Raw genomic sequence first — 26,512 nt, forward strand, 5'->3', positions numbered from 1 at the left:
TGTTTATAGCTCTTGCGCCATATTTATTTCCTGACCTCTTCACTACAAGTTTCTATTGGTGAGATGATGATCTCACTGTCCTGTTAGCTTGGTAGACAGAACATAGATCGCTCAAGTATTTTGGTGCTGTAGAGGAATGCAGATATTTGTGGATAGTTGTCAGTACTTTGAAGACAACACGTTGTTTTAAAGGCAGCAAGTGCAGTTGTTGAAATACTGGCGTAATGTGTTGTCTGTAGTGTGTTTTTGTTAGACAACGTGCAGCGCTGTTTAGTTTGTTAATTAAAAAAAACATGAAAAAAAAACTTTGAAAATTCACAATTGCCTTACAATTACACTTTTCGTGACATTTGCCTTCTATAATATTTCTCGCAAATACAGTCCTTTTTGGGAGGGGATGGGGTACTTATTATTGCACTTACAAGATATACTTCATAAAAATAGTGAAATTTAGTCGCTGCACAAGGTTTACCTTCTTAATTTTCTTTGTTTTCTTAAATGTCATGTTTATATATCACTCTATATGTCATATAATCGGCATATACTCCCCAAGATTTTAAACTACAGACCCTGAAACTTACTACTTCACGAAATGCTCGCTGCATTGCACATATGTACATGTACGGTACTAATTTAAAAAAACAAAACACTTTTTCGAACAGCTTTGGTAAACAAGTTATCCTTCCCATATTTCTTTTTTTTATATGTCCTATATTACATATCTTTCTATTGATCTAAAAATGAATTAATAATATGCCCTGAAGGAGTTAAAAGTTATTCGCATCTCTTTTTTTTTTCTTTTTTCTTTGCATCAGAAAATACCAGCTGTATTATGAATAAACCTTTGATCCGTAGACTTCTTATAATATTAAATCAATAGGTTGTTAAAGTATTTTTTAAACTAATATGATAATTTAGTTTTCAAGTTAAGAAAAAACCATTGATCGTTTGATATGAAATATCTTTAAATATCATGAAATACAAAATTTATAATATATAATTAGATAAAATACAAAAATAGTTTGTACATGTGTATTTTTTGACATTCATGTTCTTGGAGTTCAATTTGTACTAGTATAAGTAATAGACATACAATCCTTGACAAGGGAAGCTTCTATCGACCGATGCAACCGTTAATTAATTAAAAAATCATATGAAATGATATCAATGAGGTAAACGAAATATACATTTTTTTTTACATCTTTATTGTACTACTTATAAGGATAAAATTGTTAGGACACATAGTTTCTTATATAATCTAAAGCAAATAATATTATGTCCATTTATCGTAACAAACACAAATATAATATATATATACCTATATTTGACACACAGATAGATTCGAGGTTAGATGAATGTTAAATGAAGTTGTTTAGGGTTCTTTAAAAAACCTGATAAGGGCGTACGTTTTCATGTACAGCTGATTCGATCACGTAAGAATGTTTTTTTATTGTTGAATGAATGCTCTTCTTAATCATTATAGGATTGCTATACCCACATGATTGTAGGATTGCTATAGACCTATAGCTAGATAACCTGTTTTCAGCTGTCAATGAATGGTCAATTTCAAAATTTGAACGTCAAATTCCAAAAAAACAACTCGTGCATGTATCTATAGTTAATCATAAATCATTTGTTAGAAATCTAATGTCAGAAGGCAAATATATGGTGATATTTGACTACAACCAAATATGAATGGTTTTTATACATTTTTTTCTTGATACTTCTACTATATTCTTTACTGATATGAAATAGGATATTAAGAGCATCATAAAGCAATAATATTAAATACATAGTCAACAATTATACATGTACATTTAGTCTTGATAGTTACAGTATAGAATTTTCTTGAATGATTTTAAAACCAGAAAAGTCGTAGATTTATTTTGTTCACTATAATTTTAAGACATCGTAATTTTGCTCTTTGACTTCCTTTGTGGCATCTTCGTAAATCGATCTGAAAATAAAATCAAGAACATATGTTACGTGTCTTATTCCCTCTTCAACATTTCATCATCATCATCATCCTCATCATCCTCATCATTATTATGGTCACCATCTTAATATCCGTCTCACCTCTCTCTCTCTCTCTCTCTCTCTCTCTCTCTCTCTCTCTCTCTCTCTCTCTCTCTCAACGCATTTTTTGTTTTACATTTATTCTTGGTTTTTATTTTTTTTAATACTTTGAATACCCCTTTCTTTCGTGTTCCAAAGCCTGGTTTTCATAAAAACTTTGTTTTCCAATTGGAATATCGTAGTTTGCTGGTAGATAATATTCACTGCAATACAATAGAATGCAATATATTTGAGTTTGGAATTTTATCATTATTTATCAATGCATATTGGTATATCTTGAAAAATGTTGTAACAATAAATGCAATCGATTTATAAGATCAAAGAAATAAGGCTTGCCTTGAATTGTCATAACATTCTCTATCAATGTCTCGACCTTGTGTTTCTATAAACGGAAAATGGCACATCAAAAAGAAAATCTTACATTTATTATCCTTATGGATATCAATTGAAGTCATCAGTGTATTCTTGGTTTATCTAAGAGTAAGGTAAGAAATGCATGCAGACAGTACCTTCTATTGAATTCGTTTTGATTCCTTTCTTTGGAGCACCAAGAGTGGAGGAAGGTTTCTCTACATAACGTGTACTGCTTTGTGTCTGGCTAAAACAATAAATGATTAATGTTGAGAATCAGTAAATATTGAAATATAGGTATTTTACGTGTTTACTCTGCTCTGGGTTTTTTTTCTTTTTTTTTTGGGGGGGGGGGGGTGGGTGTTTAGTTTAGGCATTTTTAATTTGAGCTCAGTGGCTATTAGAGTTGATTTAAATGTTTTTGAACATGCATGCGGATTATTGATGTAATTTTACATGGAATATTATCAGACTGTTGGGTTATTTTTTGTTCAAATTAATCAATTTATATTTTCTCTACTACATGTACAAGTATGTCTATCAAACATTGGAAGTTAAACTTTAATGCCAATGCAGTTGATTACGCTGAGAGATAGAACACATCAATCTTACATGCGATTTATATCCGCGTCTATGGCAGACAAGGCTAAAAAAAATAGAAAGTTGGTATTAAACATACTTTTTTTCTTTTTCTTCTTAAAATTGAATTACATCCTAGGTGCGAATCTTTTCTGAGTCATCGATACGGTATCATTCACCATATATGGTTTTTTTTTTACTTTAATGTTTTTCAAAATTAAGTGTTTGAATTTCAAATTAATGTAAACCTTAATTATATAAATATTTTTTCAAGTAACAATGGATAAAATATTATCAATCCTAAATGAACACTTTATAAGTTCATAAAGATATAAATAACTTACATTGATTGTTTGTTGTCCCTTCGATATAATATTTCTTTTCACTTAAAAGTAAATGTTAGAAAGGTTAACACTAGATCAGTATGAGTTTCACATTTTGAGAATTTCAAATGAATGGTTTGAAGAAAAAAAAAATCAGAAACCCGCTTTAATTCACTGGAAACCCTTGACTTCGTATTAAACATAAAATTATAACAATAAACAATTCCAAAAATACAAGTCAAAAGATATCGCATACCTTTCAATCTTAATTACCATTCCTTAAAAAGAAAAATATATATGATATATAAATTGAAATCAGACAGATAAATCTTATATCTAACAGTTATGGTAGTATCCTATATCATTACTGAAATTGGTACAAGTGTGTGCATTAAAATATACAATTATTTTATGAAATTATAATCTATATACTCTGGAATCATTTAAATTCTTGGTGGGAAAGTTATATGGATAGTGGGTTTTTAGCTTATTCATGGGGATGTAATTAATTTGAATTTAATTGAGCCATCATGAATTCTAATGATTCCACAGTAGTAAAAGAATATATGTTTAAAGAAGTTTCGATATAATACTTAATTAATAAATGAAAATTCAAAAAATTATCCAGACTTCTCTTGAGAAAACTTGTAGACCAAAAAAGGGAAATAATGTTTTGTATCTCGTTGAGAAAACGTGTTTTGTCTCGGGACCGGAAACGGACAAATGGAATTGTTAAATGAAAATAAAAAGTGTGTACTTCTTGAACATTTATTTACTTGATGTGTGGTATTTAAAAACAAAATAACTCAAAGAAAACACGGTCAACTCGATTAAAATCTAGATATAATAACCAGTCACAACCAGAAGTGACGGTGGACAAAATGAAACCCGTTAAACATAGCTTAAGTCAAATGTTTATCATCGGTGAAAGTGTTTTGTCTTGATCACATACTGTTTCTTAAAGCTCACGGGTACACATTTTAAAAAAAAAAACGATATTTGAAAAAAAATGAATTTTCTCACCAGAAATAAAATTTGCTTGTTTATTTAACATTGTATAGATGACATAGGTAAGGTTTTGTACTGATATACATGTATATATTCCATGTATAATAAAAAGGTGAAGAAAACATCATTTTTTAAGTACTGTCAGTGATGAAAGCAAGGATGAATCAAAGAAAATTGTTTAAACACATCTACATAGATAGGTCTATTATCCCAGAGAGTTTGGTTGTTCAAGTCTTTGCTGTTTGTGAGATTTCCCTGGTACACCGGTTTTTAGCTCACCTGAGCTGAAAGCTCAAGTGAGCTATTCTGATCACATTTTGTCCGTCGTCCGTCTGTCCGTCTGTCTGTCCGTCCGTCCGTCCGTCCGTCCGTCCGTCTGTAAACTTTTTACATTTTGAACTTCTTCTTTAAAACCGCTAATCCAATTTCAACCAAATTTAGCACAAAGCATCCTTATGGGATGGCGAATAAAAATTGCAGAAATAAAAGTGCGATCTTTATTCAAAGCGGAGAAAACCTTGAAACTGTAGAAAAAGGGGGGTGCATTTTTAAAAATCTTCTTCTCAAGAACTACCGAGGCAAATTCAACGTAGTTTAGCATAAATTATCCTTATGGGAAGGAAAATATAAATTGCAAAAATTAAGTGCTAATTCTGTTTCAAAACTGAGTTATTACGAAAATAATAATAAAGGAAAGGCGTGTTTCAGCTTCGCGTTCGGCATCCGGTAAAATGGGTAGGCAAATTTGGCCAGGGCAAAACAAAAGATTGGCAGTTATTAATCTGCCAATCTCATTAAAATTTCAGGATATTTGATGGACTAGTATATTTGTATTCGCTGTAAATATTGCTGCAAAATAATGCGTATTAATGCGTATTTGGAATTGACGATTGCCGATCTGCCCCGGCTTTTATTTTGCCACGGCCCGGGTTTGCATACCCATTTTACCAAGACTCGTATTCCATACTTCTAAAACGAGGTTCTTTGTTTAAAGCAGCCATGACATTATACGAAAAAGGGTCGATCTGACTATGATGAATTTGCTTGTTGTGCAACAGTTCGCGTATGAAGGGAAATTTTTGAAACATGCAAAATATATTGGTGCCGATTTTGTGAAGTAAATTGAGGCTAAATATTTCAATGCGTTGACAGTTTTCACACATGACGTTGGTGTTAGCTTGTTCTGCTTTTCGTTTCGTTTTCATTATTTATGCTTTGTAACCTGGAAGCTATCGTCTGTATCTCGTGATTTTTACGTATCAAATCAAACAGAGACTTCGGTAAATCAAACAGTTAACTGTTTACCTGCGCAAATTAAGCAAAATCTGATATATATAAAAAAGTACTGAAATACAATTCATTCTATCGGTAATTCGGCATTATCATTTGCGTAATGGTAGATTAATGCAATAGGTTTTGTTGAGAAGCTCGGCATTTTCTCGAGTTTATTCAGTTTAAATAGAGTTTGATATCGCTGACGGAAATATGTAGGTATATACATGTATCTAATCAGCCAGGAAAGCTAAAACTTGTGTGAAAGCATCATCAGGTAATGTAGATTCAAATTTGTGAAAATCATGACCCCCGGGGGTAGGGTGGGGCCACAATGGGGGATCGAAGTTTAACAAAGGAATATAGAGTAAATCTTTAAAAATCTTCTTCTCAGAAACTAATCAGCCGGCAAAGCTGAAACTTGTGTGGAAGCATCCTCAGGTAGTGTAGATTCAAAGTTGTGAAAATAATAACCCCTTGGGGTAGGGTCGGGCCACAATGGGGGGTCGACGTTTAATATATGATTATATAGAGTAAATCTTTTAAAAAATTCTTCTTAGAAACTAATTAGCCAGGAAAGCTGAAACTTGTGTGGATGCATCCTAAGGTAGTGAAGATTCAAATTTGTGAAAATCATAACCCTGGGGGTAGGTTAGGGCCACAATGGGAGATCGATGTTTTACATAGGAATAAACAGAGTAAATCTTTAACAATCTTCTTCTCAGAAACTAATCAGTCAGGAAAACTGAAACTTGTGTGAAAGCATTCCCAGGTAGTGTAGATTCAAAGTTGTGAAAATCATGATCCCCAGGGTAGGGTGGGGTCACAATGGGGGGTCAAAGTTTTACAAAGGAATATATAGGGTAAATCTTTAAAAATCTTCTCAGAAACTTATCAGCCAGATGATTCTTTATAATTGTTAAGTCTTTGGCCCCAGGACAATTCTTCGGCGTTACAAGAATGTTCAGAGGTTGATGTACGTTTATATCCCATATATAAACTATTGTTAAGGATCTTTTTGAAAACTGCAATACTCAACATATGATATGACTATAAAAGCATCCTGTTAGAAAAGGGACTGATGATTATAAACATAAGAATATCCAGGGGAAAATGGATTTTATTTATACAGGATCTACATGTATTATTGTACATTGTCCAGATAGTTTGTATTATGACTCCATTAAGCTGATTTTATCATACCTATTGTTCCTCAGGTGAGCGATGTGGCCCATGGGCCTCTTGTTTTTTGGTCTCGGGATAGGAAACGGACGAACGGAAGTGTTCGTTGAAAATAAAAGTAAGTGTTTCTTTAACATTTGCCTATTGCGCTTTGTTGTTTATCAAAATAACTAAAACTATCAACAAAAACACAGTTAAACTCATAAAAAAAAACTTGATTTGTTTGAACCGGAAGTGACGGTCAACAGAATGAAACCCGTCAAACACGTCTTCAATGAAATGTTTATAATTCATTTGAGTTTCGTGTCTTGATCTCTTACAGTTCTGAGATCCTGGTGGTACAAAATCTGTGTTAAAAAGCTACATTAGAGATCTCTCACCGAAAGTCGAATGTTTTATATATAATTGAGATCGTATAGGTGACATTTGTAAAGATTTATAATAATATATCTATTCTATGTAAATCAAATAAAATACATAAAAATGATGTTTAAAATACATCCATTGACGACCGGAAGTTACGGCGAACAAAACAAAATAGTTAAAACACATCTACAATTATAGGTCTATCATTCCACAAAGTCTTATCGTTTTTGAGATCTCTAGGTGACAAGCTTCTCGTCGTTGGACATGAAAAGGACAACGGAAAAGGAATTTTGAAACATGAAAAAAAAACCGAGATATTATTTTTCTCTATCAATTCTGAAAATATAAAAAAAAACTGTGAAGCCATCTCAGAGAAATCTTGTGGACAGAAAAGGGGAAAAAATAACAATAGGCCTATTGGCCACATCGCTCACCTGAGTAACAGTATGTATGATAAAATAAGCTTAACAGAGTCATAATACAAACTATATGGACAATGCATTATAATACATGTAGATCCTGTATCAATAAAAAACCATCTTTTCATCCTGGATATTCTTATGTTTATAGTCAAGTCCCTTTTTTCTAACAGGATGACCTTATCGTCATATCACCTGTTGAGCAGTACAACTCTCAAAAAGATCATGAACAATTGTTTATATGTGGGAACTGAAGCTCTTGTGAGGCCCAAGCATCGTCTAACAATCTTGAAGAATCAGCAATATGTGAAATTGCTTGCATATAAGTAAAACCATATATCATACCATTTCAGTCTTGTCAATAATTAAAATATTTTTCTTTGTAAAATTGGATTCTCAATGTTGCCCCACCCTACTCCTCAAGATTTTGGTTTAAAAGTATAAGAATATATTTTATCTGAGTTTGCTTTCAGTAAAGTTACAGCTTTTCTAGACAAGACGATTTTGGAAAAAAGATATATTCTTTTTAAAAATCCATTTATATTCCTTTTTAAATCCCCCCCCCAGCCTACGTTGTGACTCCATCCCTACCCGGGGGATTATGACATAAGGATGCTTTCACACAATTTTCAGATTTCCTGGGTGATTAGTTTCTGAGAAAACGATTTACACTAATCATTCCTATGTAAAAGTCCATCCGCACACCCAATGTGGCACCACCCTACCTAAGGAGGGGGGGGGGGTCATAACTTTTACAAGTTTTAATTTACGCTACATGAGGATGCTTCTATACAAATATTAGTTTTCCTGGCTGATTAGTTTCTGAGAAAAAGATGTTTAAACATTTACTCTTACTATTCCTATGTAAAATCATGACACCCCCATGTGGCCCCACCCTACCCGCGGGGGTCATGGTTTTCAAAAAAATTAAATCTACACTACCTGAGGATGCTTTCACACAGGATACAGCTTTCCTGTTTGTTTTGTTTCTGAGAAAAAAGATTTTTTAAAGATTTATTCTATATAATCCTATGTAAAACAACCCATTATGGCCCCACCTTACCCCCCGGGGACCATAATTTGAACAAAGTTAAATCTACACTACCGTACAAGTTACAGCTTTCCTGGCAAATTGGCAAATTTTCTGGCAAATTGGATTCTGAGAAGAAGATTTTTAAAAGATTTACTCAATATGTTCCTATGTAAATGTTCGCCCCCATTGTGGCCCAACCATACCCCAGGGATCATGATTTAAACAAACAAAAAACCAACCCTATCTGAGGATGCTTCCACATAAGTTTAAGCTTTCCTTGCTGATTGGTTTTTGATTTTTGAAAAATATGAACAAATTTTCAATAAATCCAAATTATCTTCCCTTGAAAACGAGCGTTGCCCTTTATTTTAACAAGATTAAATCCCCTTAACCCATGATGCTTTGTGCCAAGTCTGGTTGAAATTTACCCAGTTTTTCTGGAGAAGTCAAAAATGTAAAAAGTTTGCAACTGACAGACGGACGGACAGAGAGACAGACAGACGGACGCTGGACAAAAATTGATCAGAAAAGCTTACTTGAGCTCTCAGCTCAGGTGAGCTAAAACATTACAATCATTAAGAGGTCTTCCGTTGTAAAAAAAAAAATAATATAATCATAATAATTACCAAATAAGCTTATTTGTCTCCATCTACACAACACTAGCATGAAGAAAAGTGTAAAAATCAACACGACAGCTAGTAGGACTGAAAGTACCGCTACCGCAGCTTCGCTGCAGTCAGGTTCGTCAACATACTGGTTTTGTCCTTTTGTAAACAGAAGAAGAAAACAAACAAAAAAGGATTAGAATGTGATTTCTATTAGCTTAAAACTGACAAGAATTTAATACATTGATAAATAATCATTTGATTTATGGAATAAAATATCCAATAAAATACTTTGTCTCGATGTTTGGGGACCAACGTTTGCATTTGTCTGATTGAAGGGGTACCGTGAGTTCAATGTATGTGTGGCATTGAAAATTGAACAAGCAGCCGTCTTAAAACGACAGAATATGCCACCTTCAAATTCAGTTTTATTATTCAACCGGTGTATCCCTGACTCGCTACATTTGAGGACTAATATAAAGTGTTCATTCTTATTTGGGTAGATATTAAGTGTTATTTCTTTACAAATGTCATACACATAGGTTTTACATCATCATTATCAAATATTATATGTTAAATGAAATATCATAAACTTTATTAATGTACTATTGTAATGTACAAGAGGGAGACCTGCCCCTCTTCACATATATTAGGCAATTTTGGACTGTGTGATGTTGTTGTTATTCCTGCCGCATATTTGCTTCATGTTCCGATTGTATATTTATTGCTAAAAATATTTTATTGAACAGGTATGTTCTACAAATATATATACAATAGTGATACGAATATTATATCAATTGACTGAATGATACCTCCCCGAACAGTACTCTATTTTACTTTATTATAACTTGTATTACAATGTGTTATTTCATATTTACGTCTAATTACGCTTAAAAAAATACATTTATAACTATTGAAGAAAACAGATACTTTGTACAATATATATTTATGCTCTACAAATATATGTACAATATTGATAGATATATTATATCAATTGACTGAATGATACCTCCTCGACATTAATATTACCTGTATTACAATGTGTTATTTCATATCTACGTCTATTTATGCTTAAAAAAATACAATTATAAATACTGAAGAAAACAGATACTTTGTACATTATATATAGATGTATGATTCATTTATACCGCTGAATAGCATTACTGATTCAGGGGGCCCCTGGCACCTTAGGTGATGCATATCTAGAGAGCCTCTGCGGAGGTATTATCTGGCATCCAAATGTATTGTGTTTAATAAATACCAAAAAAAGGTTTTAAATCTGTTTGTTGCGTTGGTTTCACCGACGTGGAATAAAGATAGGTAAAATTGTGAATGATAAACCCTACGAAATATACAAGCGAAGTAGCCAAACTGTACGTCACAAAGTTGTTTACAGAATGTTTCAACGAAAATATTTTTTAAATAGTCATTCTAAGTTTTCTTTTTCAATACCTACCTAAAAGAAATGGAATGTGTACGTAGATTAGAATCCAAACTATGGCGAACGCCATCATGGCCATTTCGTCAACCAGGATGTTTATATCTCTTTCTATTGATAGTCTAGCATATACCTTTTAGAATCTCTAAAAATAGCTTAACGCTCTTTTGTAGTAATTCATTGTTTACAAGATTTATCGACGCATTTGATTTTAAAAGGACGACATTCAAAATATTCCAATCGTAAAAGCATTAGACCTTATATAAAACCCAGGAAAATATATAGAAAAGGCTAATTATTGGCGAATTGGTGGAATTTCTTCAGACAACCGATAAGATGCTTTTAAGTTGATATGTGCACTCAACCATCATTCTCTCGCCATTTCAATTGTCGTTGGCCTCAGGTAATAGATCATACTGTCTATCGACTGCTCAAGCATTATATAATTACCAGATATTCTGCTGATTTACAAAATTTTATCACAAAACCGTGTGATTTCTCTCCTGTTATTCGGGTCATTTAAAACCATTGGATATAAGAAAAAAGCTGCCAAGCGCAAGGCAGACAATATAATTGAGATCTATATATGAGAGAAATGGATTGAAAGGTACGAGACATTAAAAACACATACGGTACCGATCAGACCCAACCTAACAGAAAGTAAACCCCATCTAAACCCTGAGATTACTTTCTGGGTTTATTCTAGGCTTACTCCGGGTTTACTAGAGTGTACCCAGAGTAAACCCAGAGTGAACACAGAGAGTAAACCCTGTCAGAAATATACCCCTGAAAGCAGACTCTAATTGTGTATTCGAAATATATAAGGGGCATGTATTACCGGTAAGAATGTAGAATGGTAAGATTAAATACAGGTCTCTTCCACACTTCAGTACGTACAGTTGACTTCAAATACAATTTCCAAGTAAACCCCGAGCAAACCCAAAGTAAACCCCAAGTGGACCCAAATTTTCAAAAAGTAAACCCAGAGTAAACCCCAAAAGTAGATCCGGAGTTGGGGTTTACTCCGGTGTTAGGTTGCCATATTTATAGGGAATAAAACGAATAAGAATTCTAATCAGACCAGTATTCAATGTGTTCTAATTGCCACCACTTCGGTCGTGTTGAATGTTTAAAAAATACATTATCGTAAAAACATTTGGGGAGATGTGGTAGACAAGAACGTCAAAAATGCTCATGTTCTTGGAGTTATCAGTTTCTCTAAATGTATTAACGATCTCCGATCATCAGCCATGTTTGGTAACTCTAAATTATTTTTTTAAGGTCTTCCGTTTTCAACGGAAGACCTTGTACTGATTCTGTTGGTAATTCTTTTTATTCTTTTTTTTCTTCTAGACGTTTTTTAAAACTCAAATATCTTGCTTGTTTGTTGTCCTTTAAAGTTCAAATTTGCAGAGCTTATTGGTAGTTACTATTTCTCAATATCTATGGAAAATCGTTGATATCAACACTTCCGGTACCGAGTTATTCCCCTTTTTCCCCAAAATATAGGCATTCTTGTGCACGCAAAGGCTCTGAAACCGCTCACAGCCTTTGTTACAAAGTCACAAATCTTCAAAATAGAGAGTTTGAACGTTGTCCTCCGAGTTTTGTTTTTACAATTTTCCTCCTTTAAAGTTTAAAAAAATTAATTTGAATTTGTGTTTCAAAAAATGCTGATTTTTTGTTGTGTTTTTGTTAAGTAGCTCTTTAGTTTAAAATTTTCTCTAAACACATATAGAACAAAATATGTGCAAAATGTCAAGGGCTTTCACTTGACACCATTGAAAAAGGGCTGGCCCCTTAAATTAGGGGTCTAGAGCACTTAAAAGTCTTCGCTTTATAACTAAAAAATGGTTAATATTTCGCTATAGCTGTCGATAGAAAAGTTGTTCATTATTGTGTTATCAATGTCGTTACAAAACTATTTTGTACCGGTAATGCGTATTATGAGTGTAAAAAGCTTGTCTTGTTAACATGTACCTGTATTCATTTGGCAAGTAAGCGAATCGTCTTCGTGCGAATAACGTACATATATTAACAGCTGAAAGTGTTCCAGCATATACGGGATGCTTTGATTCATTTGAAAAGGTGTCTAAAAAGTATACGTGTACATGTTTTTCTTACAGCCTTTTTTTTTGGAGTAACCTCTGTTTAGGTCCTATAGTGGACAACCGTTAAGAAAAACAAAAACGAGAAAATATAAACGTTCTTTTTCTTATCTAGTGAGATACATAAACTAGATTTAAAAAAAAAATAACTTCCATGAAATAGATTTGAGTCATTTTACTGCAAGCATTTCAAATCGACCTAAATTCTTAGTTGTGTGCGTCATTACATAACCCATCTCGCCCGCGGCCGAGAAATTCGATCGCCAAGGTCGCGGCTGGACTACCTAGCGGTCAGCGGTTATCTAATACACAAGAATCGCGTCTGTCATATGTGATTTTACTTAGCAGCAAACACAAGAATCGTACACAATGACATTAAAGCTTACTCTTCTTAATTTGAATTAAACGATAGAATAAGAAATCGTTCTGTTTAATCATAAACTCGAACTGAAGCAGTATCAGACAGATAGATCAACTGTGGGATTAAAGGGGAAAAAAACTTATATTAATTAGAGTTTATTCATCATACTGCAAACATTGTATAAATCTTCCTGGGTTCTGAGCTTTTTATGTGTGTTTTAACTTTACGTAAGTTATCCGATCCCTCATCCGCGGCCGAGGAAATCGGTCGCGGCTGCACTACCTAGAGGTCAGCGGTTATCTAATAACAAGATATATATACAAGAACTGTTTCAATTTTATGTTCTTTTTGTTCACCTTCAATTTATTGAATGAAACATTAGAATGTGAATTGAGAAGCCCCTCTAAAAATTGATAAAAGCGATATTGTTCCAAATCAGAAACATCATCAGACATAAATCAATAGTGAATTTGTAATTCTAAAATGTTCTAAAAACTATAGCCAAGGAGATCCCGCGCGAGTGGACAAGTGATCCGCGGTAGCTCGTGTTTTTCTGCATGTACTTGATCACACGTGCATGTTTATTGATATTTTGTACGATTCCAACTATTTGTTTATTCGAGATTTTGACCGGTACATGTAAGATTGACTTGTGTTTCAATTTAAGATTTTTTTTATTTACCCACGAATATTTCCGCTAGATACTGCTGAGAGGTTTTATAGATATCGTAGAAAGTAGTTGACGACTTCATAAGGTTGCACATAAAATGAGAGAGAAGGAGATAGAGAGAGAGCGCGCTCAAAATTGGAAGCATTATTTAGCCGAATTAAGAAAATGAAACAGTCTCCAAGCGTTCAAGGCAGGATAAAAAAAATCAAATATCAAATTAACATATGCGGTAGAGGCAATTGCAACTTCTCTGACCTTTCTGGCAAGTTTGGAAAAACACCTCGAATGTATTAACATCACCGGATGTTAGAATATTATACAAAATGGAGTCGCTTCCCATTAAAATAAGTATCGGCAAGAAGTTTTGTATGTCGTGTCTGTGTTATATTTTAGTGTATATTGATACCTTTAATGAAATATAGCTCACATCTCAACAGATCATAAAATGTGTTGTAGTTATATCAAGTTTTAAAAAAAGGGGGGTCGTCATGGACGCCTAGGTAATACATTCGAAGTGTTTTTCCGAGCTTGCCAGAAAGGACCGAGAAGTTGCGATTGGCGGTAGAGGCTGACACGATAGAATTGAGGGATTTAGTGATTATTTTTAGAATGTTCACATGAGTTTTTAAACAAGATTTGTTTAGATTTTATCGGTTTCATGATCACAGTGCAAGGGATTTTTTTTTTCAAAATGTGGCGAAGACCCATTTTTGGCGACTGCTTAACATGTGTACATTTTTCTCCTCAATGTATGTCACCTTCCCACCCGTGTGTTTATTCGGTCAGTCTATGCTAAGTCAAATGAATCCGCTCCACGTGCGACCGAAAATCTCGTGTCGCGTCAGCGCACATAGCCTAGAATATTGCCCCTGGGCTGCAGATCAGCAATTGATAAATAATTGAGTAACATTTGGAAGGATGCTTTCAATGCAGCGGTCAATTGTTAAACAATAAGTGTTTAAATATTCGATGTCAATCAACCTCACATTAAAGGTGCGATATCGTAATCTGAGAAGGTGGCTAAAAAATTAACCTGTTGAACACGCTAAACTTCTATAGTTATGAACAGAATAAAATATATATTATCAGAGACTTAAATAACTTAATAAGTTATTTATGTCTCTGGTTTTATAAGTTAACAGTTTTAAGTCAAATATTAAATAAAATTTGTTCTCAGGATTTGAAGTAATGATATACGACTACATTAAGCAATAAAGTCGGTCGATCGTCATTAAATCATCAGAGTACTGCAAGTGTCGACAGTTTCTTATTTCTTTGAAATAATTGTAGTAGTTCAATTGACTTGCAGACTACAATATAGCGACTTTTCTGCCTCCCAAAAATGTATGCATTTAATTGCGATAGATATTTGTTCTTGGGGATTTTACTTATTGTTATATGCACATTGATAAAAAAAATCATTGAAGTTGTGTAATATGAGGTTGTAATGCAGATTAAAACTCAGCTGAATATTTTATTTTTAATCTAGCTTGTCAAAATGGGAGATTGTTAACTTGTAGCTTGTTAACTCTGAAAAAGTCTAGAACAGAAGAAATAAAGTCTTTATAGCTTTCGCTACATCTTCTTATTTATGTGTACGCGTACATAAAGCTATTTTAGATTTTTTTTTTACTGTTAAAAAAGTGTTGTTTTTCCTAACCTTAAATTTAAATCTATAGAAATTCAATATCTACATGTAACATCTCAATAGCTTTGATAGCTTATTACCGCTTGGAAATCATTTAGTGATGCAAATTGACAAATGCCCATGAAAAGACATTATTGGACCCCAAGGGTTTCTTATCCTTTCCGACGACGATGAGAAGAACTCAAATGTGCATACAAATCATACATTTACATGTATATTTATATGTGATATGATAGAAATAATTGAAAAATATAGGTCTTTTTTGTGCCGCACAAAACGGGCGAAAAAGATTTTTAAACCCCACGAAAAAAAATTGAGGGGGGGGGGTGTTAAATAAAAATCACCTTGTCCGTCCGTACGTCGTGTCCGGTCTATATCTTTCTGATGGAGAAACATTGGAAGTGTTCTTACTTCATACAAATAATACTCATTAACTGACGAAGCTTCATGACCTAAACCCAAGGTCATTTGGACAAAGTAAAGGTCACTGGCAGGAAAAGTGCAAAATTTGTTTCCGGTCCACTTTGGAATTTCTTACTTCACACAAAGATTGCTTATGACCTGAGGGTGTGTAATGATTTGTTCCTAAGTCATTTAAGGAGAAACATTGGGAGTTTCTATTTCATGTAAAGATTCCTGATGACCGATGATGTGTCATGAACTTGACCCAGGGTCAGTTGCGCAAGTTCAAAGTCATATTAAACACGTGTCATATCTTGTATTAATGGAAATGAGTAAACGCTAGAGTTTGTCATAAAGATTACTTTTGACCTGTAAATATACCCTGCCTTGTCTGACTCACTTATTAAAGAAAACGAACCATCCATTATTCTCTAATAGAGAAATACGCGAGTAATGACTTCTTTCTTAGCAGGGATATCATTTGTGAGCTTGCTAACAGTACCTTTTAGATGGTCCAGTGGGAGCAATGCCCCCTTTCTCTCAACCAAAATTTCCCTTAAGTTAACGCTTAGAAAATTGATTTTTGGGTCATTTCCCCCACCGCCACATCCACACTTTTATTATAATTAAATTAATTATATACATGTACATAAATGATGTACTTTTTAAAGTTATCCTAAACTTGAAGTAAGTTAAACGAAGAACTTGCCTGGTATGAAAATAATACTTTGAAATTGAGTCTCGTTTTCGATTTCTTGAACTTACTATTATCATATTGATAATCCAGTATAATTAAAAACCATTTCCCTTCTCCTTACACTCGCCAGGTTCTGATATACCTGTATCAATAACAGACTATACCCACTTGACCTCCACATTTGCATACAAATTAAATAAACACCTACTTAGCAAAGATATGCCTTTATCTGTTTAATGAGTAGTGCAATACTCAATCTAGAGGTTACATAGAAAACAGGTATGAATTAATTTTTTTGTGTCTCCATTTGAAGAGTTCCAATCAATTTTCTAAAGCTCTAATTCGTAAGAAAAAATTGTCATGTAAAGATGACCTTTTATCAATACAGGGTCTGTCAGGCTCTGACAAGTGTCAGGAGAAGGAGGTATTTTAATGAGACTGATGGACAATCCTTTCGCGACACGAAGTTGCGACGGAAGACCTACTCGTTGCTTTGCAACGAGCTCGGCTCTAGTTTATTCATAGCATTTTGTATAGACATATTTAATAAGTCTTCTATTGTCAGTATTACGAGAAGTTTGTCAACAAAATACCTAACTTTGTGGATCCACGGAAATCTACCACGAATAGGATCGTACAGGTAAAGGAGCTCGAGTCACCGATATCACCTGTTGATCTATATTTATTCCTTTATATCTAAAGTAGGCAAATTTGAAATAACTTTGTGACATGCATGGAAAACACTTTAAAAAACTCGTTATTTCGCTTCGTTTATAGAATTTAAAGGAGAAATAACATTTTTATGATCGGAGAACCATCGTTAAACAAATATGCATGTATTGTTAAGAACCTTTGAATTTTGAAGTCATATCATTTTGCGGAGTAAACTATTATGCATAGTGGGTGAGGGAGATTTTTATGAACAAATTAAAAAGTATTTTACGCTTGCTAATAGAATGATCGGAAACTACGGGCCAAAGGATAGCGTACAGACTTACAGAAATATAGAAAAAAAGACGACAATTCCTTCTTAAATCCGTATCGTTAGTATCCTTAAAAACACCAATTGGTCATAAATCAGCCAAAAATAAAAAATAAAAAGAAGAAAAAAAACCCCAAAATCTCCAAACATCGAAAACCATTTCAGTTAGCTAAGGGTTTAAGGTTAAATTAACAACCCCCCCCCCGGCAGGGAACAAATTTTTTTCTAACCTCTTCAACGTTTAACAAATCGGAATAATGACGTTTTTCTGGTGATGGGGAAGGTAATTTTATGCGATGCATTTGTTTCGACCTAAATCGATGGATAGAAGGAACATAGTGTAAACATATTCTCGTTTGGATAACTACCAGTAATTATACTACCAAAATGGACAAATTTAATCACCGATGAGTGACTTATATTGTGACTGCCAAAATAACACCATTAGTGGACACAATGACTTATTTCTTAAATGTATACAAAGCATTTGACAGTTGACATGCAAAAGTAAAACAGGAAGTTTATATTCTTCAATATGTAAACGATTGCGATGTTTATGAATAAATTAAAATAAATATCATACATGGTTGATCATTTTGAACTACACGTAAATTATGTTATTTGTTGCAAAATTGCTTTAAAAATACCCTTTAAAAGAAATTTATGCAACCTTGAACATGCCCCATAAATCATTTTTAACAGGAATTCGTAAATTGATCGTCTAAATGTGCCTCTGACAGTCATATCATCAACGTATACTTGCACTGCATGACAACATGGTGGTATCTTAGTTAAAAATATATCCATATCTTTTAGAGAGAAATTACCTTCAACAGCAACATGTATTGATATGTTGGAAGACGCCAATCCATTTCCACACGATGAATATTGGGATATTTCGCACAAGAAGTGTACATCCGTGTCAAATACTGTGATGTGATACTCCACTTTACTGAAAACCGTTATTTCTCCGCTGATGTTTGAGGTTGCTACTTTCTTCTTCCCCTGTAATTTTACCTCTGTCCATGTCGCAATGTTTTGCTTTCTAACACACCAATTTATTATTTTCTAAGGAAAGAAAAAGTTGGAAGACACTGTGTTTTAACTTGAGTAAATTACTATTTTTTAAAATTACAAATTCAAATTAGAAACTTAAGAGAGAAAATTTCAATACAGGGATATGATTTTACGATTTGGAATGACCAAAAAGAGCATGAATGTTACTGTAATTAACCAATCCATTATTCGTTAACATTTTTGTAATGTAAAGACAATTCCGAACGGGTTTATTCTTGATAAAAAAAGTTTTATCACTTTTAACAACACTAACTTACAGTTAGTCTAGACATTCCACAAACATGGTGAAAACCGTTTTTAATGACATTTTTACTTTAGATATATTTCTTAAAATTGCTTTTTTAAATTAGGATTTAGGAGGTAACCATTTATAAATCAAAGTTAAAAGTTAAATTATTATTATTTTGATAGTGCCAATAAATATCAAAAAGCTCCATTTGACTGGTTTAGTGTGTGCAATATTTTTTCAATGTAAACTTTTGTTAATTGACATAATTTGTCTTGTGTTCAGAACGTGTAAATGTTATATGTAATTTTTGTTTGATGTTGTTATAGCTGGTGTAATTTTAAAATCAAAACAAAAAACTAGAGTTGTATTTTATCTAAAAAAGCAAACCTCCGTAGTAAACTTCAATTTGATAACAACTTTACTGTGGCTCTTTGTAAAATATATTGTAGGGCTTTGACATACGTAAGTAGAATGAAAAACCATACATAATGAAAATATTAAAAAGTACCGCAATTGATGTATTATGAGAATGGACAGACGCTGTGCACTGTAAATGGATGGTTTTTCCTGGTCCATCTAATACAATTTGTCTTGGGTTGAGCAAAGAAGTTTTGTCGTGAATAAGAATCGGCAACATTCTCCATTTGTCTAAAACAACATCAACATCAACAACAATAGCAAGTTAAAGAGTTCAAATATTTAAGCAGAATTCCAAATCCTACGACAAAGGACTTTTTACCGTTTTAAAATTGTTCAGACTAGTTATTAAATATCTGTTGATTTTAAAATACACAACAATTTTGTTTGCATCTTAATTTTCTGTTTTCATCATGAAAACTTACTTTTGGAGCAAATGAGGTAGTTTCAACCTGTATATGTATATCTATGCCCAATGACATGCATATCATTTAAGCATGTAACAATTTCTGCTATTCTGCTAAAATCCACTCGATCTGACAAAAGAACGTTATCAGCATTTGTCACACAAAAATTATACGGGGATAATTTTTTTTCTTTCAAGGAAAATTCATTAATATTTATAAAACTAATTAAAGACCACATCTTATAAGATTGAATTGACTAAATCAAAATTAAAATTTTCGAAACGCATTTTTACCTGGTTGTGTGTCAATGGTTGGTATGTTAAGTGTCGCATTGATTCCTTTTATTCCACAGGCATTACTCCACCCAGACTCACACATTATCTCGAAGGCGGTGTCATTTTGCGATATATGATAAAATAAGGTAGAGTTTTGCACAACAGTACATCCATCTTTGCTCCTTTCTACTACAACAGTGCGAGGGGGATCTTGAAATGAAAGTAACTTGAATTTTCCATTTTCTTTTCGACACCAACGGATATCCTAAAAAATACGCAAAGTATGTTTCAATCTAACAACATTCAGTATACATTTCAGCAGTGTATTGAAGCTCTTTTTGAAACACAAACACACACATGCACGCACGCATGCAAGCACGCAAGCACGCACGCATGTGCGTGTGGTTAGCTCACTGCTAGGACAGTTGGTTCAATAGGTCGTGAGTTCAAGCCTTAGCCGGAAGGGAGGTGGAGTCCAATACACTGAGAATTTCTCTGTGCTGTATTTATACATCTATATCCTTCACTATATACACTAGGCAAAATTGCAAACGCACCACTTACTATTTCTTTGATTGTTTTAGATCTGAACGCAACAAAGATTGATTAGTATATTATTTTAACAGTTTATTATAATACAAAAAATAAAACTTCATTTGTTGCAAACTTATTGACCAGTTGCTTTGAGTACTGTTTATGAAACATTGGTACCCCCCCCCCCCCCCATCATGTGATTCAGATATCAATATTGGGTGTGGCCTCCATTTGCTCAGATAAATGCGATGTGTATGTCATGTCGCCTAGTATTTACTCGGCACTTTGGAATTCTTGCTCGGTCCCTCACACTTCCGGCTTGTACTAATTTGCGGTACAACCTTGCAATTGACGTGTGGTGCCTTTTAAACACCGTGGCTACATAAACAGACAATATTTTTATTTGATAAGCATGCTGATCATGTTTTAGCCAATATCACCGGTAATCGTTAAATTATTAACATTTTATTCTTACTTATTTAAAGGAGCACCTTGCAGAGATCATACCAACTGCTCTGCCACGCTCTTCTGTGGTCAAACGCGCCATACCTCGTCGGGTTTTTTGTGAGGTTTTAGTAATGCATGCATCAATTATAAGTTCACAAAAACGAAAATAAAGATTTATGTTTCCAAAAGAAGTGTGAACACGATTTGATCATTTATAAAGAACAGTTCGCTTCGGTTAACATTGCATCCATTTATCCGTTTGGGCATTCAAATGTCTAACTTATAATTAAGGTCACCTATTTAAACATTTAATACATCTTAAGAAATTTTTCGGATGTAAATATTATTTATTTTAAATGGTGCACTAGCAATTTTGTCTAGTATATATATATATATATATATATATATATATATATATATATATATATATATATATATATATATATATATATATATATATATATATATATAATCCAAATTGAGTAAAGTTAATCCACACAAGTATTAAATAATAAAAAATAACAGAAAGCCGATTCAAAATGAATTATAATGATTATAATGAAACCGGTAGAGTTTTGAATCGGCTTTCTGTTATTTTTTATTATATATATATATATATATATATATATATATATATATATATATATATATATATATATATATATATATATATATATCCTGTAATCCGGCCACTTATTAACCGCCCTTATGCGGGATATTTACTGCTCAATTATCGTTCAGTTTTCTTGTCGTTTCTTTTGATCTAAACAACTGTGAATATAAATCCGAACTAACAAGTGCAGTCTTGTCGTAGATAAATACCAATTTTTCTCAGCAAAATATAGATAAAAAAGAAAATTGGAATGTGGAATTTGCATATTATACGCAGCAGTGTTAAGGTTTACTTTGTGGTCGCGCCGACCAGAAAGTACGGGAAATGTTAACTATGACATCACACAAAACAACAAGTCGTCAAAAATGCTAATAAAGTAATTACCACTTGTTATGGGTACAAAAACGTTAAACTACATTCAAAATTACCTTTGCGTGCAATTTTATAGTCAAATAAGTCAATCAGCGATAAATATAAACAACTTACTGATCGCGGTGAACTTGCCGATATGATGTCATACTGTAAATTTTGACGAATATTTTTTGTAGAGAGAGGCGGGTTTACCAATTTTTTAAAGATGGAAAATGCATTTTATAAATGAACAGAAGATAATCGATCATCGGAACCCACGGGTTTTCTATCCCTTATACTGCTTTCAACGAACCCACGGGTTTTCTATCCGTTACGCTGCTTTCATGGGTTGAAAGAAGTGTAACAGATAGAAACCCATGGGTTCGGACGATGACGATAATCTTAAAACAATTATCATACCATGAAATACTATCTATTATGCTTGTTTTGATTTGGCATGTGATTATTTTTTAGAGCGTGTATTGTTTCTTTTATTGAGTGTTTACTGTACAAGTTGTGTTTGACATCGGGAATCCTATCTAAATCAGCTTTTACGAGGGCATACACTAAACAGATCAGTACGATCTTATGGATATAAATTAAGGGAATGTTGAATTCATTACAAAGTGCTGCTGCTTCGATGAAATAAAATGAATTAATAATAACGCAGAATATAAAGCAAAGGTCATATAAATTCTTACCGGAACTCATTTCTTTGATATTTATTCTTATAAAAGAAGAACTCTATACAAAGCAGCAGCACTTATTAGAATCTATCAGAAAAGCAGAAATTAATTATAATGAAATTTTTAATTCAAATAAGGGTATGCCCTTGTAATATTGAAATTTGCTTATGACCTCCATTCGGGAGAATTAATAACATATGTCACGTGACTATCAATTTAGGGGACCACACTAAGTGTCATACAAAGTAGCATTTACTGTACTGTTTCATTTTACATTACATTTACATCATGATAAAAAAAACTTTACATATTTTGTAAGAACAGATGCATCGTTTTATCAACGTTTAAATCCGCTGATATTTTCATAGTAAGTCTTAACAGTGCTGCGTATTTTACCCCGATTTTGTTCAGGCTGTGGGAGTAAGACTGCCGATATCGTTTGTAATGCTCGGTGTATGGTAACACTTACAGATTTACATTTTATTCTCTGAATATGTTCCGTTCTTAACTAAATTTCCGTGTATTTTACAATTTATCCATTGTTCCCTGCATCAAAACAGTTCTCGTCATTACGTAATTAGCCCCTGTTGACATTCCGCGTGGCCAATTTTTGATTTAACGATTCCCTTGTCTCTTGTCGGACTTCTCAGGTTATTCAAATGGTAAAAAAATCATCAATTACGATGATTGGATAAAAAAGTATTTTCATTGTACTTATTCCGTAATGCAATTATAATTTTTAAAATAAAATAAATGAAAATGAAAATCGGCTACGTAATCACGATCGAGGATGTCTTATATATTTCAGAAGAATTGAAAATCTGTAAAAATAGCCCATCAATATCTACTTCATTAAATGCTAAAATTAATTTGCAACAATGTCCTCCAAACTGAATGTCACCTAATCTGGCTAAATTTTTCAGAACTATCTTCCGCCGGCCGATTAGACAAGTTTTGATGTAGCACAAGTTTTATTCTTTTTGTTTAAGTTTTTGTTCTTTACAATGCCTAATTTATATATTGATATGCATGTTAAGGAATTGAGCTACATTTTCATCTCAATTTGTTTTAAATGGGTCATTTTCTTTCCAGCAATATAAATGTAAATTAACACCACGAAATAAACCATGTTCATGCATTACAAAACTATAATGTGTTTTACATTGCTATTGTTGTGGCGGGTGCAGCAAGAATTACACATGCATTGCATCATTGTCAACTTAGTGATATTTTGACAGTTATCAACTAACATCAATGAATTTGAGAGAGAGAGAGAGAGAGAGAGAGAGAGAGAGAGAGAGAGAGACGCATTACACATGTTTGATTCACCTTTAAATTTTTTGCGGAAAATATAGCGCGAGCTCACTGTGACATCATACTTTAAAATCTAAAATCATTAGTTTACGTATCTCAACTCAATTCAAAAGAATAGAAGCATGTATAAAACTTTTTGGGTCTCAGGAAAGCATGAGCGGTACTCAAAACGTGTCCTCAAATCTCAAGTCACCGTAGAATAAGAGTTAAAAATTGGCCATTGTTGGCATAGCAACACGGGAGAAAACATTAGAGAGCATTATGGGATGTAAATAAATAAAATATTCTTGATTAATTTGTAGGTTGAGCTCGTTCTTTTTCCTGTGCGCACTAGCTCTTAGAGCTCGCTTTGCTCGCCGACGCTCGCTTTTAAGTCCTATATTTTTTTTTTCAAAGCGTGTTGACTTTGTCCTTAAATTAACGCACTTTGAAAAAATAATGTTCAAATTGCGTAATTTTCAAAGTGTGTTATAACATAGCACTGATATTCAAATTTTAGTTAATCAATAAAAGTAGTTTTGTGAGGCATATAAACCTTTTGATTTGGAAAAATAGAGATAATAAGCTCATCCGTTGCCTTGCTGTTGTAAAAATATTTATATATTATATTTTAATCAAATTGAAGTTTTTAAAAAAGCTTTTTTGACAGTGTATATGATACATTTTTATACCACACATATGTATTGCACACACTGGTGGGCAATATGCAGTTAATGATATATGTATTATTTTATTTCAAAAGATTAGACTTTTAAAATTATATGCTCAGAGGCAGTAATATATTGTTTATCAGAATAAATCAGTTACCCATAGAACAATATGATACACCCAATCACATTAGTTATGAATCGAATAAAAAAAAACCGACAGAGAATAATATATCATTTTTATCATATTTATTTTCTAGTCTTCCTGCCGGAACAACCCCCCCCCCTCCCCCCCCCAGGAATTTCTCTTGCCACCATCTACCCTCTTCGGTGACAAAGTATCTAATTACAATATCTTTAATTATCCTTATCATTGTCCTTATTGTATCCTTATTTTCCAAAACAATGTTGATTAATCAATTGAACCTTATTGTAATCATTTTTTTGGTGAGAGGAATTTTAATCTTTTTTTTCTAGAAGAGGTGTTCATTACAAAACAAACATTTTTTGGATACAATTTAAGTCAATGCAGGTACAAAGCTATATATAAAAGAAATGCAAACTCATTTAATCATGTTTGTATCATTTTATATATATTTCCTTGTCTAAAAGCAGCTTTGTGTATTTACTGTAAAACTAAAACACCTACCTTACTTGGCATGGAATTGATACTCTCTATTTCTCCTATGCACTGCAACTGCAAAACATCACCAGTTTCATACATTGACTTTGACGGTAGCCGGTTGACAATGGAAATACTTTCCATCTTTTGGGGAAACTGACCTTTATATTATGAGAATTACCCATTATTGAATTTTGGTATCAAAATAATTGATTCACTATAAATACCAACAAGTTATTTCTGTATCATTCAGGCATAAAATGTAGGCCATCTATTCAGATTATTGTTAGCTTTTGTTTCTGACAACTTTATTGCTCTATTTTACACTTATAATCAGAGAAAACATATTTAGAAAACAAAAACATTTAAAATGGTTGAACTATACATGTATAAAGTTGCAATGTCTTTTTAAGTGAATTTCATATTCCTTTTACTTTTCAAAAATACAAATAAAATATTGATCATTATTATTTAACATATTGATGAATGATAACACGATTTGTCTTGCGATTTTAAGCAACTTGCACATTGAAATAACTATAATGATTAAATGTGGTTTATACCTTTTATTGAATAAATATTCTTTTCAGAAGTGTTGAAAGTAAAAGTCCCATTTGAAAAAAGACATCTCCAGCTAGCAGATGTTTGGGAACCAAGTATGCATTCGTCAGATTGAAGGGATACATTAAGTTCAACGTAACTATAGAAATAAAAACTAAACCAGCAGCTAGTACTGAATGACAGTATATCAAAGCCTTTAAAATCAGTTTCGTTATTTAATCGATACTCCCCTGATAGGTTACATTTGAGAACTGATATAAAGTCTTCATTTTCATTTTGGCGAATATCAAGTGTTATATCTTCATAGTAAAGTCGATACGCATACAAAAATGTCAAACATTTAATTGTTGCGTTGCTTTTACCGACGGGGAAAGAAGATGGGTCCAACTTTGTTGTAATATACCCTAAAAAGATAAAACGCAAAACGTATAAGACACAACGTTGTTTGTAAGAATTTCAGAAAAATAATTTGATCAATAGTCTTTCTTAGCTTCTTTTTTCACCGTCAATACATACCAAAAAGAAATAGAACGTGTACGGAAATCAAGATCCAGACAAGAGCGAACGCCATGGCGGCCATTTAGTCAAACCAGGGTGTTTATATCTTACGTTTGGCAGTCTAGCATATACTCATAATATCTAAAAATAGCTTACGCTCTTTTGTAGTAATTCAGTGTTTGAAAGATGGTTCGACGCTGTGGAATTTAAAAGGACGATATTCAAATTTCTCCGATCGTTAACAGAAAAACAAGAAGTAGTGAATACATTTCCAGCTGGTATGTGCAAATCATAAACACTTACATAATTCTGAA

At 32.9% G+C, this 26,512-nt stretch overlaps 1 protein-coding gene across 4 annotated transcripts; it reads right to left on the bottom strand.

Moving 5' to 3' along the window:
- Positions 1-971: 971 nt before the first annotated feature.
- LOC105349063 (uncharacterized) lies at positions 972-26,344 on the bottom strand. Of its 4 annotated transcripts, XM_034454247.2 has the most exons (14): positions 26,217-26,344; positions 25,703-26,104; positions 25,167-25,300; positions 19,944-20,190; positions 19,335-19,474; positions 18,348-18,588; positions 9,236-9,373; positions 3,586-3,607; positions 3,351-3,391; positions 3,040-3,073; positions 2,586-2,674; positions 2,413-2,458; positions 2,193-2,279; positions 972-1,957 (listed from the first exon to the last, which is right to left on the bottom strand). In XM_034454247.2, exons 1-14 carry the CDS (start codon positions 26,278-26,280, stop codon positions 1,894-1,896), a joined length of 1,749 nt encoding a protein of 582 aa, XP_034310138.2. In that variant the 5' UTR covers positions 26,281-26,344; the 3' UTR covers positions 972-1,893. The 4 variants fall into 4 exon arrangements, with proteins under 4 accessions (XP_034310138.2, XP_065929162.1, XP_065929161.1 ...); XM_066073090.1 differs by lacking the exon at positions 9,236-9,373; XM_066073089.1 differs by lacking the exon at positions 2,413-2,458.
- Between the last annotated feature and the right edge of the window lie 168 nt (positions 26,345-26,512).

This window comes from Magallana gigas, chromosome 10 (genome assembly GCF_963853765.1).
Source record: "Magallana gigas chromosome 10, xbMagGiga1.1, whole genome shotgun sequence".
Lineage (NCBI taxonomy): Eukaryota > Metazoa > Mollusca > Bivalvia > Ostreida > Ostreidae > Magallana > Magallana gigas.